We start from the raw sequence: 16,670 nt of genomic DNA, 5'->3' as shown, positions 1-16,670 counted from the left end.
CACATCCGTTCTCTCACCTTCTGAGCTTCCAGGACAATAAACCCAGTGAGTAAGCAGGCAACAGCACAATCTGCTGTCTCTCTTGTAAAATACAATATTAATAAATCTTCTAAGAATCATAAGAGTGTTTTAGTGATAACATATTAACTGTGACTCAAGAGTTGTGGACTAGCTTTTCCAAGTCATTTGCAGACTACTCTAGGCAGTCAGAAAGTTCCCACAGTTACCTTTTATATAGGAAGGTGAGTCAGGCTCCTTAAAACCAACACTCAGATGTGAGACAGCTCCAGGTGATTTCCTGTCATCTATTCTTCTCCCAGCAGGAGAAGGTTGATGTACAACCTGAAGCAAAATGGAGATGCCCTGACACACAGCAGTGCTTCACTGTAGCAGGGGAGCTATTAGTGACATGGACATAGCAGACTTCCCCTTTCCTAGGAGTTTAGCTGTCTGTGTGCTGATATGGTACTGGTGTCTAATCTCGGCTCAGACAGTTGGGGAAAAAGATGTGAGAGGAATTGCTGGAAGAAACCTCAGACAGATCCATCCCCCTACCTCCCACCCCATCCCTTCTCTTGGGAGCTGCATTTCAGCAGCTCTCACTCTCAGTCCATGTTGGGTTGTACTACAGCCATGCCTGTGCCTGGCCATGCACCTCATTGATCCATACCCCAACCCCAACCCATGGGCTGATTTCTTCTTGTGACCACCAATCTCATCAGTATGGGCTTTGATGACTGGGATTCTGGCATGACTCTGACTTTTATCCCCAGCCTGCCCTCTTCCCTGGCTGTGGCTGTGGGATGGGCCCTATCCTGACAGACTGCACTGGGAGACCCTGATGCTCCCAGCCCCTGGTCCCCAGGGAACTGCTGGCCCTGAGATGCCTTTATGCTTTGTGAATGGGATCAGCTCTGCACTTTTTCTGAGGACAAGGGGTGCAGTTCTCAAAGCATTCACCCATGATCTGGCCTGCAGGTGCCCAAATAACAAAATAAATATAACTATATATTGATACATTATACATGTATAAACAGTCTCTAAGAAAATTTCTGGCAAAAAAAAACCTGCAGAACCAGTGAAAAAGGACCAAGTAGCATCTGTGTGGGGATCATGATCTCAATCCAGCTTCTGAATAATACAGTAAAAAGAAAATAAAGGCAGTCTAAATAGATCTTGTTAGTGACTTACTTTTTCTGGTTCAAAAGGTGTCAGTCTTCCTTGGTGAGGTGTCTTCCTGCCAGTTGGTGTTGTGCTTCTGCCAAAAGAGCAGTTAGATGGTTTCTTTTCCTGATGTTCCTTTGTCATCGATCTCAAAGGATCATCCCTTTGCACAGAGCCTTTTATTGTCTAAAAGGTTTGAATGTATTTGCATTAAGTTGATATAAACATCTTCAAATAGCATTAAGATTTGTTCTACCACAGAGGCACTATTAAGCATTTAAACCTTTCAGGAAAATGTTTGTGTATATGGGCATACACACAGACATACACATATTTTATACATAAATCTCTATTTGGGGTCTTATTTTGCTTCTCACATTTGTAAGTCAAGGGTAATCCAAGGCTCACAGTGTGAGGCCAACAGCTGCTCTCAGGTTCTCATCCCTCAGTGCCAAGATCAGGAAAGATACCCATCTCTGGGATACCACAACTGAGCTGACCCTGGTAAAATATATTGCATGACAACTCATTTTTACTTGCCAGATGTCCACCCTTTATGCGTTTTGCCCTCATACTTCCCCATCAATCAAGGCTGACACAAGCCTTGCTAAGACAGATGTGAAGACACAGAAAGGAAATGAGATGTGACCAGTTTCAAAGAAACTATAGCAGGCATTTGTACTGGAAAGATCACAGTTACTCAAAAGTATTTCCTCAGTTTTTCTGGGGAGACCTTTGACCAGAGCACAGAGGAAACATAAAATATTCCTGCATGACCACCATGAGATATATGGGATTTGCATAGTTGGTCAGATGCAAAAGAATCGTTACACTGATATAACAGGAAAACTGAGGATGCACTCTTGCCTAGTCAAAACTTTTAAGATAGCAAACCTAACACAGAAATGACTGGCAATATGAGACAAAAGCATAGTCACTGCTCACACTGTGGAAGACACCCCAGAAATGGCAAAGGACAATGTCCATGTCTGACAGCAGAACAATGTCTAATGCACTGAGCTGGTGAATGGCTGGAAATGAGCACATGATGGTCAGAAAGAAAGAAACATTCAAAATCCCCTATGGAAATAGTAGCAGGTACTCTGATTTAGAAATGTCTCACACACTGGAGAGGGGATGCTTAGGAAGGTGAGTGTAAGCAGTCCATGCAAAGAAGGTATTTGCCATCAGCATCACTTGTCCAAATCCATGAGCGGCAGGTCAAGAGACATGGGACTAGCAAAAAACAAATGGGAAGACTGCACAATTCCTTCTCTGACAGCAGTCACTGTGGCTATTTTTTGCCAGCTGCAAATTTTACTTCCTTTGATCAATGAAAGTTGGGGGAACTGTTGTTGTTGCAGATGGTGATCTCTTATTCATATTAATGAATGACATCACAAATTGATGGATGGGCTTACAAGGAAGGAGACAATAAATCCTATTGCAGCACCAGAAAGCTGTAGAATTTTTAAAAGCTAAATCTTTTCCTCCAAGCGTAAAATGGTTCTGAGCAGGAGACAGGCAACTGATCAGCACTTTTGGACAAGGATACTAGAAGGTACATAAACTAATAGAATTTATTGGTAAAGGGATATGATATCTATTTTAAATTTGGAGGTGTCTTCTGCAGGCAGATTCTGTGGATATGCCTGAGTTCTTCAGATATAATCACGATTTCAAGTAGAAGTGAGTAGGCAAACTGTCAAAATATGCCTGGGATTTCAGCTTGAGACAAGTGGTATAGTACTGAAGACCTTTAAAACTATTTTTGATGAAGACTTATTATCTCAAAAATTGCAGGCTGATAGAATGAAAGGGCTCCTAATCCATCATTTTATTGTTAAAGATCTCAAGACTGAAACTACCAAGCAATTTCAGAGAACTTGAAAAGCCATCAGTGCTGTTTCACAGCAGCTGAAGCCAATCTCAGCCCAAATTACTAGAGTCCCACTCTTCTTTCTCTGTCCCCAGCCCTTCCTTTACATGGCACCAGCAACCACAGAGGGGGATTAACCCGGCTCAATGCGTAGAATCAGGCAAAAATGAGCTGCTTTTTCTGCCTGATTAGTTTTGAGCCAGCTAGCTCGCTATCATCAGAAAGTGCCAAGAGGGCCACAGCAGCTCAAATATTCATCAGCTTCAGTCAGACACTAACATGGGCCTTGGGACTTGAAAAGCAAGTCCTATGGTGACACAGTACCCCAGAAAGAATTGAGTCAGACAATGGGAGTCATTTCCAAAACAACCTCATAGACAATTGAACCAAAGAGCATGGCATTGAATGGGAATATCACATCCTCTATCACACACCAGCCTCCAGAAAACTCAAACAATACATTGGACTGTTAAAGACTACACTGAGAGCAGTGGGTGCTGGAACCTTCAAACACTGGGACACACATTTAGCAAAAGCCACCCCCTGAGTCACCACTAGGGGTTGGCCTGGTCCAATCAAAACTTTTTACATACTGTAGTATGGGATAAGGTTCCTGCAGTGCACATAAAAAATATCCTAGGGAAAAAGTCTAGGTTATTGCTGTCTCAGGAAAAGATAAATCAGTTTGTGGGATTGCTTTTGCACAAGCACCTGGATACACTTCGACTGTTGTTCAGTACAGAAAGAATATTACAATTCAAGCTATTTAAGAACTACCTATATAAGACTTGTAAATAGAAAATACTTCATTACAAGAGTTTTAACACAGAGCTGCATAGAAAGCCTATTTTGGAAAAGGAGGCTTCATGAGCCGCGTTTCAAAAGAACACTCAGAAGTCAGCATTTACTGATGCAGTGCAATGGATGATGCTGTAGCCAAGGGACAGAGACCTTTATATGCCTTAAAAATGTGACGAGAAGAAGCACATGCTCATTCTTTTTAACCTAATGAGCTCATGAAGTAGGATGTATTGGACTGCAAAAGTGAAGACGTAAGTTGAAGCCAGGGGGAAAGAAGAGCTCTTTCCGTGAACGTGGTTAGTTTCGTTCATGCTGTATCAAAAGAACACCCCATTTAGTTGAGGGAGCTTCCATGCACAACAGTGCTAGTAAAGGTTCTCCAGCTAGTTACATATGCCATTGTAAAAGCTGCTGTTCTCATATTTAATGCATCATACCTATTACACATTCTAAAATTATTCACTGGCATACCTATTTTTAAAAGAGTAATGTCAGATTAATCAAGATAGGCTTAGCGAGTTACATGTGGTCTCTGTTTTCATACAGATGCATGTCATTCTAAGAGGTTGCTTCATGAATCATAGCAATCACTGCAACCCTGGCAACCGCTGCAATTGAGCTCTACACTTTTTAAGAGACTCAAGTTGTAAGTGTTTGGGTTAATCACACATGATGAGGTTCTTGATAAAGAGTCTCTCTATTCCATCACTTGTATAAACAAATTATCTCCCTAAAACTTTTTATTTTTTTTTTCATTGGAAACACATTGATCTCCATTAAATGCAGACCCTTGTGATACAAAGGGATTGCAGGGCTGGAGACAGAAATAGCCTCCCAGCATGCACAAGATAGATCAGTTGTTTCCCATCTCCACTGAGCACAGAATAAAAATTAATCAGCTGATTAGCTGGTGACAGCAAAAGAGATGTATTTTAGTTATGAAGTAAAACTTCATAACTAAAACAATATGTAGGCAGCAGATGATGCCAGCTCATTTTGTATCTTCTTGGATCTTTGGATCATCTCCTATCTTTTCATGGGAGCTGGTGAAATACCGATTGAATAACCATCAGTGACAGTCATCCTGTTCTCAGTAAAAGGAGGACTGTATGACCTCTCAAGGTTCCTCCAGATCTATGCTATCAGGAAGTCAGAAGAGAGCAGGAGGATGCGGTTTACTCAGGGCCCACCTAAACTTTAAGAGTATGATGTTCCCCTTGATCCTCAGGCTCAACAATAACCCTTTAAATTTTCCAATGAGCTTTTTCTCCCAGATGTTGATACCTACAGTTCCTCACCATTTTGACACAAATCAATTCTCTCATTTGTCAAGTCCCATAAATAAGGATCTTTTCTAGCCTTCAAATATCACACTTTGTGTTCTGTAGAGTTTGCATCATGTGGAGTTTACACTTCCCTGCTTCAGAGTCAGTAAATGGACAGGAAGTATATTCATAGACAAGGAAATAACATGCCCAAAGGTCATCAAAATCCCCTGCAAGATTAAACAGCAAAATCCCTCTAATAAGATTCAAAGTAAGCACATTTGACCTTGGTTGAAACTTTTCCAGCAAAACCAGTCAGAAATGTTATCAGTATTATCTTTCAGTAGAAAGTAACTTTTCTCATAGAAATTACTAACATTTATCAATAGTATCACCTCAGGTAAGAAACTGGCAACACATTCCTGCTAAGTGATACATTCAGAAATAAGCTTGTTTGGAGAGAATTTGTATTAATAATTATTAATAAATAATAAATATTAACAATTTTGGCCAATCTGTACATCTTTCAAACCATATTTTGAAGGAATCACTAATGATATACAGTTAAAATGGACATCTATGTTGTCTCACTAAAGAACAGTTTAAAGTGACCAGTTCCTCAACAATTAGGTCATGTTACAGTGCAAACAGAAACTGTGATTAGAGGTATTACAGACAACCAGAAGATGTCTTTTCCAGAGATGTAGAACATCTCTCAGATATGTCTTGGTTTTCATATAATCCTTTCTTCCAAAACTCTGAATTTTAATCTCTACTGATTGTTACTCAGACTTGCTCTGCAAGTGGTTTTTTTCATATATCCTCAAATTCTATTAGCTTTGAAAGAAATAAGACAGAAATAAGTGTTAAATGTTGTTTTGCCTTCTTAATTGAAGCTGCTGAAACTCACCAGTCCTAGCTAGCTTTAACTTAAATAGGTTATATAGGTACACACATGTCCCTGTGTCATGCATCTTTTCTTCTGTTGTTAAAGGTTACCCCATTTACTGTGATGTGTTTCCATTCACTTTTATGTGTTCCCACATCCAGTTTCTCAATTCTGGACAGAAACAGCATGAGAAAGTTTGTTTTATCTATATCCTAAGTTTAGAATTGTTCATATTCACAGAATCTGTGAGGGAAAGCAGCCACCTGCTAGCTAAAGAGGTCAAATACAAAGGAAAAACAAGTGAGATACCATGTTCAGATCTATCACTATGACACAGATTTGGGGGTTCTTTTTAATATTCTGTTTACCTAAGCCTTCAATTCTGCATTCAAATAATCAGCAGCCACTCTACTTACTGCAAGTCCTTCTTCTGCCATCAAATCAGATAAAGAGCATGTGTCTTTCTCAAACATTTCAGAGTTCATTCAGGACATATGGGCACTGTGCCCACCAGTCTATATCATCCTGGTGCTGGATTCCAGTTAGATTGGTTCCAGTGCTGTCTAGATGGTGAAAGCTCAGATAACACAGAGTGTCCTCAACTTCCCCCTTCTCAGAACTGTTTCTGAAACCACACTGAAACTCAGTGGATCTTAAGGAGTCTCTAAGTAAGTAGAATAAATGTTACTGGTTTTAATTCATTTCAGAAGAACGCCTTAAACGTTCAGATAAAACAAACTCTCCCATGCCCTGAAATTTTCCAGAGTAAGCTACCAAAGATAGCTTTTTTACTTTACTAGCCACTTTAACTACAGGTAGCATACTGTGCATTACCTGTCTAGTTAGTAATTCTGTCACTGCAGCACAGAGGAATGGAGAGATCCCAGATGTAGAAGGGACTGGGGAGACCCAGCATCAGTATAGATCAAACAAAACAATTTATTTCAGCTAAACCATCCACCTTCTGCTTATAAACAACATATAGCTTAGAAATATAGCTATATATTTGTTTGTGAAGGCAGGCACATATCTGCATTCTCTTTGAAGCTACTATTCCACACGTAACTGATTCTGCTCTTTTAAGCATATTCAATTTAGAGTTGTTCTTAGCATTGTGCCTTTTCATGTCTGGCACCATACAGGATGCATTAAATTCAGTCTCATGATTTTCAAGACATACATTGTCATGATCACTGGAATGGAATAGTTGCCTCCTTTCTCATCTGACATGTTTTACATTTGATTACAGTCCCTAAATAGGAAGAAAGAATAGAGTGTTGGCTAATCTGAGCTAAGTTTTGCTTTAGCAAATGGATCTGGGAGATTAGTTTCCAGTAGGTAGGAGGAATTTCAGAGAGACTGTTCACTTAAATGAAGCACAAATTTCTGCTAAATGTGAACAAAAAGAAGAAAGCAGACTTGTTACAACCAAGATGCTCATAATAAGAAGCAAGAAATACAAAACCAAGAGAAAGCAAATCACAACAAAATGTTTAGATATCAATATATTCCAAGGAGTGAGATGTGTAAGAAATGTGGTAAGCTGGCTGTAGAGGAGTAGTCATAGAGATATCAGTCAGAAACAAGCATCTCACCTGACATACTGAATTAATTTATCACAACTTGTAAAAAGCTAAGTGATTTTCCCACTGACTTGATCAGGCAGAAGGACACTCATGTTTATTGGCAAGTAAAGCCTCAAATGACAAAATATGGCTTTCTGAGGCAAGGTATGGCAGTTCCCTGTAAAACCAATCTGTGAAGCAGCAGTTACAATGAATTCAGAGCATACCTGGAAACAATAGAGTTAGTTCTAGGAAAGGAAACAAAAAAAATTTGTCTTCTGCTGCGGCAAAATCATGAGAAAAACTACAAGCAAGGATATGCTGAATGACAGCACAAGCCTACTGCAAAAAAACATGACCATGCTTATACAGACACTCATTTGCAGAAATTTTGTTTCTGAAGAACATTTTCTCAAACAAATATTTGAAACTGTGGAAAACTGACTACTGGTAATAGGAATGCATACTTCACTATTTGCATCTCTGAAGAAATGTCTTTGCAAAGATGTCTTCTGTCCCATGTAAGACATACGGTAACTTTTGTGATTATCTCTCCATGATCTCTCCTCTTGTTTGGATGAAGATGCTGTCTCTCGCAGAATAGCTTCTGCAACCTAGTGGAGAATTTTTTATTAATATATTAAGTTAAGTCACAGCTTGAAGTCACAGTAGAATCAAACAACCCTCAAAGCCACTTGGCTTTCTCTTGTAATAAAAATTATCATATTTAAACACAATCAATTAAACTGCACATCTTGTTGTGCTGGGGACTGAAACTCCCCAGTATCAGACACAACAATCTTTGATATCCATCCTAGCAACTTTATATACAGCATCCTAATATTACTCTCACACAACAAAATCTTCAGTGGCTTGAGCAGTAATTATACATCATCAAATGCCCCAAAGCAGTAGAAATAATGCAGAAATCTGGCCTACAACAGAAATCAATCAATCAGCTTTCTCTAATCCTTGCTTTTATTGGATTTTTATATATTTTCATTGTGTACAAGTGACTCTAATAATTTTTTCTGACCTTCACAATCTGTAAAAGATGAGTCATATGAACATGTAGGTTTGGGAAAATTAAAGATATATTGAAATGGAGTTTCAAATTATATTTGCAATAGACCCTAACAGTGTTACGTGAAAAAAAAAAACAACTCATTAAGTAGTACATTAAAATCAAATAAAAAGATGGACCAAAACTTCTTTGCTCCATAAAGCAAAGGGCATGCTAATTGGTGGTTCTAACACCTGTTAAAGACACATTACTAGAAATAAGATTTTCAAATTAAGAAAATACCTAGGAGTAAATGGCTTGATTTTATTTTCTCCTAGGTTCAGCCACTGTGGAAAAGTAGGATTCATCTCACCAGTCTGCACCATCTAGAAGATAATTATTTGTTCGATGCCTTGACACACATAGGATGAAATTGATCCCTCTTTAAAGGCACATATTTTTCTCCCTTGAAGACACAGGGAGATGAAATGACCCCTCAAAACAGAATTCTGTCTTTTGAATTGCAGTCTGAAACATTTAATCCCACCAAGGCTTGCTGTGTCCTGTGTAAGAAGTGGGTAACAATATTTTTCTCTCTTCCTTTAACTCCCCTAAATCAAGTTACTTGGTTATATAGTAAGGTAACAAGTAACCCTATTAGTGTGGGATACTGAATGAGAAATGAGAAGAGAATCTGTACACCTGTGATTAAACAGTTTTGATTTCAGGAGATCACCACAGACATTTACACTAGCCAGCTACATTTTCTACCCTTATTGTCCTCCCTGTTCCACCCCCATGTAACACCCAATCAGGAGTGGAACTTGTGCCTTTGTAAGGCAGGTCATAAACAGCGTTGACAGTGTTTTCATCCCAGAAAGTTTACAGCACAAAATAAGAACTGAGATGAGATTAAATAAGAGGTCCCACTATACCTATTGCAGAAACCAACCTGCACCTGGCTGAAGAGCTGTTTCATTAAAAAGATTCATGGCATTACATACATAAAGAGTAGAATTAATTTCAGAATACTTTTAGTTGTCTAATTTATGTACTGATTTTAGATTATTTATCTAGAGGCTCTCCATAGTTAGCAGAGGGAGGCATCTGTCCTTATGTTAGTGTCTAAGACAGGTTCACTGAATCACCTTTTAGAAGTGCCCAGCTCATGGACAATAAGGCTAAGAGGAAGAGGACCACACAAAAACTATATTTTAACATGGCTTACTACAGAGCTGATTTCCTCCCCTTCAGGCTAAGCATGGCAGGAATGAAGGAATAGTGTTAGCATATGCCAGGTCCAAAGAAAAAATACCCCTTATTCTTTCAGACAGTATTAAACAGGTAATATCATCCAGTACCGGGGTCTCTGATTTTCTGTCCATAAAATTCACAGCTGCTGGGTGTTTTTCTTCTTTCCGCCCCTGATGTTCTGAAACTCTGAGCCCATCTCGAAGCTCCATGTTCTGCCTGGTCAGCATCTCAACCTGGTCTCTCAGCTTGTTATAGGCAGCATGCCAGCAGGACTCATTTCTCTTGAATTCTTCCTGCAATCCAGCAATCTGCTGTTTTAATATCTACCAGCAGAAAAAAAAAAGTGTGCCATATCACTGCCTGTTCTTGACTAGGCATGCCCACCTTATGTATCCAGAAGGAAGCATGAAGTCCTTTGTTCTGCTTAAATGTCAACAGTATAAAGGTCTTCAATATAAAGGTGCACAATATAAAAAGAACACATTTTAAATAATTCCTTAAAAAAACAACCAGTCAACCAAGCAACCAAACAAAAATCACTACTGTGCAAGCTCCTATGTTTAGACCAAATAAATTGTTACAAAGTGAACAGAGAGGAGTCCTTGGTGTGTGAGCGAAAATCAGGAAATGCAAACTCATCATGCAAACAAATACCATTAAATGGGAATGTTTTCCAAAACAAGGCAAAAAATGTCAGCTCTTTAGATCTTCATGTAGTGACAAGGGCACATGAATAGATAAAAAGTCCCTACAGACAGCAGGGGATTGCAAAGAAAATTTTAAACTGAGTTTAGGTAAATGAAAGTAATGAAATTTGGTGCATTTTGTAGAGGACTTTTCCATATGCATGCATCTCCTTAATTTTTCCCTTCTCCCTTCTTCTTCCCTCACCTGTGCTGATGCCAACACTGAGTCCTCTTCCCTCAGAGCACTCATGTTGGGTACTGCAAGTGGAATATTAGTGGAGTTAAACTGAAAATGTGGAGTTTGCTCTGTAGTCAACCAATTACCACATGCACCCTTTTACTACTTTCCCTTCACTTGTCTATCTGCCCACTTGTGTTCTAATCACCATCCTTTCTTTGCTGTGAGCTTGCTGGTCAGCATTTGGCACATCCATCGTCCACTTTCAAGAAGAAGAAGACTTCTGAACTTGTGGATCACACAGGTAGATAGTGACCCAGTGTTCTGTAATTTTTGAACCTGCACTCATTATGTTATCAGGTAAGAACAAAAGATTAAAACAATTCTACCAAATGTCACCTCTAGGGCTAGACCTAGTCAGGAAACAGAATTATTCCCTGGAAGAAATTATAACAATTTTTTTTTTTAAATCCAAACTGGAAATAAAGTTGAAACTCCCAGATCAGGGATGAGAGCAGAGAACAATGGCCAATACCTCTGTGACACTGTTACAATGTCTTTTTCTATGAAAAAGATGTAAACCCCACAATGGCAGGAGTTGGAAATTTTTCAAGAGCTAGCTCAGATCTGGGCAAATCAATACAAGAAGTGTGAGGAACCTGGGAACCTCTCAACCTTCCCTAAGAAATAGAAGGTGCAACTTAATTTTTCTGTATATCAAGAAAGTGTGGTACTTATATGCACTTAAAATAATACATTTTAAACCAAAGCAATGTACTATTAACAAAAAAATCTTCACTGTACGCACAACTGTCCTGAAGAAGTAACACGAATTATTGGCCACCTGTTTCAAATGGAAGGATTCAGGTACTACCTTAAGATGCCTGCATGGGAGGATATTAATTGATGAGAACTGCGTATTTATTCTACAGAAGACAGCTTACTTGTATTTCTTCTGATTTTGCATTTTCTTCAGCGACACTAGCTGCTCCTTTGAACTTGCTATGGTCAATGTTTTCTTTCTGCGGTGGGTGAATATGATCCCTGTTGTATTCCAAAGGGTGAGTCAGTTCCTGCCTCCGATCAATGTTGAGTTGGTCCATTTGTGTTCTGCTCAGAAGGTAAACAAAGAGTATAACTTCAGCATAAACATTATAATAAATGACTGTCTTTAGATGTGCCTTGTTTGGGCATGATTTTTGGTGGGCTTGGGCATACCCCCTATATGCTGGTACTGCTGGGAGTGGCAACAAGTTATCAGCACTTGTCAAAATTGAGATTCTTCATCACTAAGAACACTCATGTATGTGTTCAACTGCAAAATAGATTATACTGAGAAGATGGAAACAATTCTTACTGAAATTTTCTGATAATATAATGACCATGAACTTGGAGGCTTTTAAGCACATCTTCTGTTCACAGAGATAGCTAAATTAAGGTGGACCTGCAGAAGACACAGCAAGTTCCCTGGCATGGCACCTTTGAAGCACTTCATCATGCGGAGCTGGGGACTGAGCTACATATCCAGCAGTCATTACATTGTCGTTACTACAAATCAGGACAGCCATAGAACTGAATGAAAGGGCATAAAGTACTTTACTTTCCATAGGTAAGTATACTCCAAGAGTTAAATATGGGAGCTTAGTGCCAAGAAGAGATTTTTCCTTTGAACTCAATGTCTCAAGGCATGAGTGGTCTGGAAGTGCACTTAAAAACTTAACAAGATGGGGACAGTATAAATCTTTACATATCCTCAAACAGAGTGTGTTCACAAGACTATGATACAGCTGCTTAGTTAATATTTAATATTATACTAAATTATTTGTTAGCTCCCTACATCAGCTCACTTCATGACCTACAGCCACCAACTGGCTTTCACTGTGACTTGAAATACAACATGAGCTAGAGGAGGCAGTCATGACCCCATGTTTTCCTCTCAGTAATAGAGTTTAGCCCTTCAGCAGAAAAACATGAAAGTTCTCAAATGTACGAAGAGACAAATGAATTCCCCATATCCTAATTCATTACCTAGTTTTTATTCTTTTTAGATGTTTTCCATCCTAAATAACCCTAATATCCTGGTTAAAGTCATGCTGGAAAAGGTCTCAGCAATAGCCAATAGAAATATTAATTTTCCTCACATTAATACAGTTAAATTATCAAACATACCTGCCTTGTGTTATTATGTCCAGCCTATAAATGTTCCATATACAGACCAGATGCCCTAAAATACAATGTACTAAAACAAAAGCAAGCACAAGATCTGAAGATAACATCTTCCACTGAAGACTGAACAGTATTAAGTTTCTTACACCATGTAAAGTAAAATCCAGGTAGTTATTCCTTCCAGCACGTCAGCTGGTATTAGCCTCTTCAGAACTGCACAAGAATTACATCTGCACAAATAAACCAATAGAGCTGGAGCATGAAGCCAAGTGTGCAATTGCTCAGAACTCTGTATTGTTAGTATGACCTCTGGTCTTGGCATAGGCCATCCAGCACTGCACTAGGACATGCTAGGCAAGGTCTGGAGTTTAGATCAGGCCAGGGATCAGATCCAGCAGACAGTTCGGATGCAGCCACTCTGGTCTGCAAGGTAAGATAGGTTAGCTGTATGGAGGTGTTCTGCTGTTTACCACAGTGTGAAATATTCCCTTGGCTAGTTCTGGTCAGCTGCCTTAGCTCTTCTAAACTTCTTGTGCACTTACTTACTGACAGAGCATGGGAAACTGAGAAGTCCTTCATTTAGAGTAACCACTACTTGGCAACAACTAAAACATTAGTGTGTTATCATCATTGTTCTCACACTAAATCTAAACCACAGCACCGTATCAGCAGTTAACTCTATCCCTGCAGAAACCAGGACAGCTCTTTGCTTCAAGGCTAGAAAAAAGATCCTGGCCTGAGGAAGTGTAATAACCAAGGACACCAGGAGCACACACATTATTTCTTTGGAGCCTCTGATAATTACTTCACACCCCAACTATAAATTGCAAATAGGAGCTAGATGCACAACACAGATATAAAAGGCTAATCGGTCTGTGCTCAGATTTTTGCATGCAACCCAGTCACACCTCTGCCTGAAGCACACAGCAGCAGGCTGGTTGTGAGGCAAAAGCATACATGAAGCAAAAGTCTTTTTTCCAAGAAAAAGTCTTTTAGGGAAATATGCATAGGAGAAAAACCACAAGTTGTTGTCTACTGCTGACGGTCCAGAAAAAAAGTGCAGATTCAAAACTGCAAGGAAATTATGTATTAAAGAGTACACAAGCTGTTCTTGTTGAAGGAACAAGGAAATAACCATCACTGAATCCTCTGACTGATGCCAAGAGCCAGCAGCAACTACCTCGGTGCAGTAAGGGTGGAACCACAGGTCAGATCCCATTAGGTACTGGATACAGCATACTACATCCCAACTGTTTTCACCCTCTTGCCTGTAATTATTTGTGCCTGTAAAGGCCTGAAAACAAAGTGCTTGGAAATAAAAGATAGATTGGGCAGGTCCAGGCATGCCGTGTGTCTCTCAAGAGGATTTTCATTACTTCCAGCAAGCATAAGTTACTAACATGTGGTGGCCATCTTGTGCTCCTGATAGGGTTACTGGTTTAAAAATACAAAGCAGATTCTCAGATTGCATAAATCAGCATAAGGCAAATACAATCAAGGAGGATGAGCTGTCTTTCACAATTAGTTCTAGTTCATAATTTGGGAAAAGTGAGTGAAAAGATGTACACAATGTACTAGGCAGGCATTTTTTGATAAACGTCTCTGTGGAAATGCTAGGGGCTACTATGGCTAATGACGAATAAATACATGAAAGCTCTTTTAAAAATGTGCACTATTATGATAAAATCAAAGCCATTTCACCTGTGAAGCAGCTCTGGCAGCAGTCAGAGTGCAGTGCTGGCAGAGTGCAACACTGCAGTAGTTCTGCACCAGTACATCACCCCACAACCAAAATTTACAACAGCAAAAGTCAAACAAGCACCTAATCTCATTAGTAGCTTTATGAACTGCCAAATTCCGCAAACATACTCATCCAGAGCACCTATCACAGTCAGCTGGAGATCATCTTCCAATACGTTTGCAAGATCACAAAGTAGAAGGATCTTTAATGAAACAATTTAAGACATTGAAAGTATTTTGCTGATAGACAGCTGTAGGAGAAAAAGATGCCAACTGATAAATGTAATTCAGAAATACTTTTTGGCACTAATCCCGTGGTCTTTGAAAGCAAGAGGAATGGAGAAACAGATGTGAAAATGAATTTCTTATTTTACATTATATGTTAAAATAAAACTCCGGATCAATATATTACACCAATTTGCACTAGTTAAGAAACAGACTTTAAAGACAAAGAGGCAAATAATCTCTCATGTTAACAGTAGATGGCACCCGGTAATTTCTAACAGATCTAATCGCATTAAAAGTATGCATTTGATTTGATTGTAAGCATGTTCAATTTTTATGAGAGGGATTTGCATAACCTGCAATTGGTTATAGTTGTGAGTCACTTCCATTCTAAAATCCATAGTTTCAAAGCTTCTTGAAGGGATCTTGTGGAGAGGGACTTTTTTTTTTTTCTATGAAGATGTAAAAAATAAAAACCCCAAACAAAACAATTTTCAGCATTTAATAATTACAAATTACAAAAACAACTCTCCTGAATTTTCAAGTTATTCATTTATATGGAACCAAATACATCCTCAGTCTAGGGTGAAGACAGGTATTCCTGAATAGCAATGCTGTTAGCTCTAATGTATGCCATGCACTTTTTATTAACTTTGGAAATATGGGCTACCCTGATGTGAATGTGATATAAGAAGTTTATCCTTTAGTCCATCAGAGGCTTGATCCCATAAAACAGATTATCCTGAGCTCTTACTGATTTGAGTGTAATTGGAAGGTGTTCAGCAATTTATAAACAGCATTTGTCATTACTCAGCTTTAAGACCCAAACCACAGTAGGTGTTTTCAGAGTTGGGCCCCTTCAGTTAGCTGCTTTACTTTTAATTTAGCCAAATAAGTGTTTCAGTTCTGAGACAACATAGATGCCCTCAAAAAGAAAATAGTTAATAAGTAAGAATTTAGCAGCCTGATTTTAAGGATCCTAAAGGAAGCATTTGCCTCACTGCACACATACAGATTTACCTGTGCAAATGTGTTGCTTTCTCTTGTACTTCCTTCACCTTAGTCATTGGAGGGGTTCCTCTAGGATATATGCCAGTCTCTAATCCTCTGGTAATGATGTTCTGGGTTTCTTCTATAAACACAACTATGTTAGTACACATAACTTTGTGAGTATTTATGAACTCTCTCTATGTGTTTAAATCCACAAACTGCATAAGTGCAGTAAGCTTTATTGTTTAATCTATCAGGAAGAATGAATCTATCTCTACATAATTACACAGATATTCAGTTCCCATCATAGTTCTTAGTATGTCCAAGCCCTACAAATCATTACACGTGAAATGGATTTGGGGATATATCAGTGTTGATAGATGAATTCCTTTTCAGGAATGTGAATGCCATGTGATAATGCAAGCTTATTTTGAATTTAACTTTTGAAGAAGCCTCAGGAACCCTTTTTTAACAGGAGTCTGACATGGAGTGGGGTGTGCTTAGCAAGCTGTGACAGAGCAATTGAAAGCCGTCAGAAGTGATTATTTCTGCCAGGGGGATAACTGCAGGCAGAAAAAATGATTTTGACTGATCTTACACAAAGAGACAGCCAATGGGCTTGGGATGAGGAGTCAATGTAGGGTCAGTCCTTCAGGGGAAGCTAAGAGAGAAGAACAGTCAAGAACCAGTTTAACAAAAAGGACTAAACCTGCTCAAGTATGATACTATTTCACTGCCAGAAGTATATCACTGGGCCAAAAGGCTGGAAAGATTGTTTGACCAAAGAACTGGGACTGCATTAAGGACAAACTGAGTGAAGATGTTCATAGGAAATCACCATTTTCCACTGATGCAAAGAAAATGT

At 39.0% G+C, this 16,670-nt stretch overlaps 1 protein-coding gene across 1 annotated transcript in view; it reads right to left on the bottom strand.

Moving 5' to 3' along the window:
* LOC117435931 (centromere protein J-like) overlaps positions 1-16,670 on the bottom strand; it is a 30,896-nt gene that overhangs the window by 4,872 nt on the left and 9,354 nt on the right. Inside the window, exons 7-10 of the mRNA XM_034060765.1 lie at positions 15,836-15,959; positions 11,629-11,794; positions 9,928-10,143; positions 1,192-1,350 (exon numbers count right to left, since the gene is read on the bottom strand). Of these exons, the coding sequence (XP_033916656.1) occupies positions 1,192-1,350; positions 9,928-10,143; positions 11,629-11,794; positions 15,836-15,959 (665 nt within the window). The remainder of the gene's footprint in view (positions 1-1,191; positions 1,351-9,927; positions 10,144-11,628; positions 11,795-15,835; positions 15,960-16,670) is intronic.

This window comes from Melopsittacus undulatus, chromosome 3 (genome assembly GCF_012275295.1).
Source record: "Melopsittacus undulatus isolate bMelUnd1 chromosome 3, bMelUnd1.mat.Z, whole genome shotgun sequence".
In the NCBI taxonomy this organism is placed as follows: Eukaryota; Metazoa; Chordata; class Aves; order Psittaciformes; family Psittaculidae; genus Melopsittacus; species Melopsittacus undulatus.
Note: the sequence above shows the minus strand (reverse complement) of the source record. Positions and strands in the feature narration are given on the sequence as shown.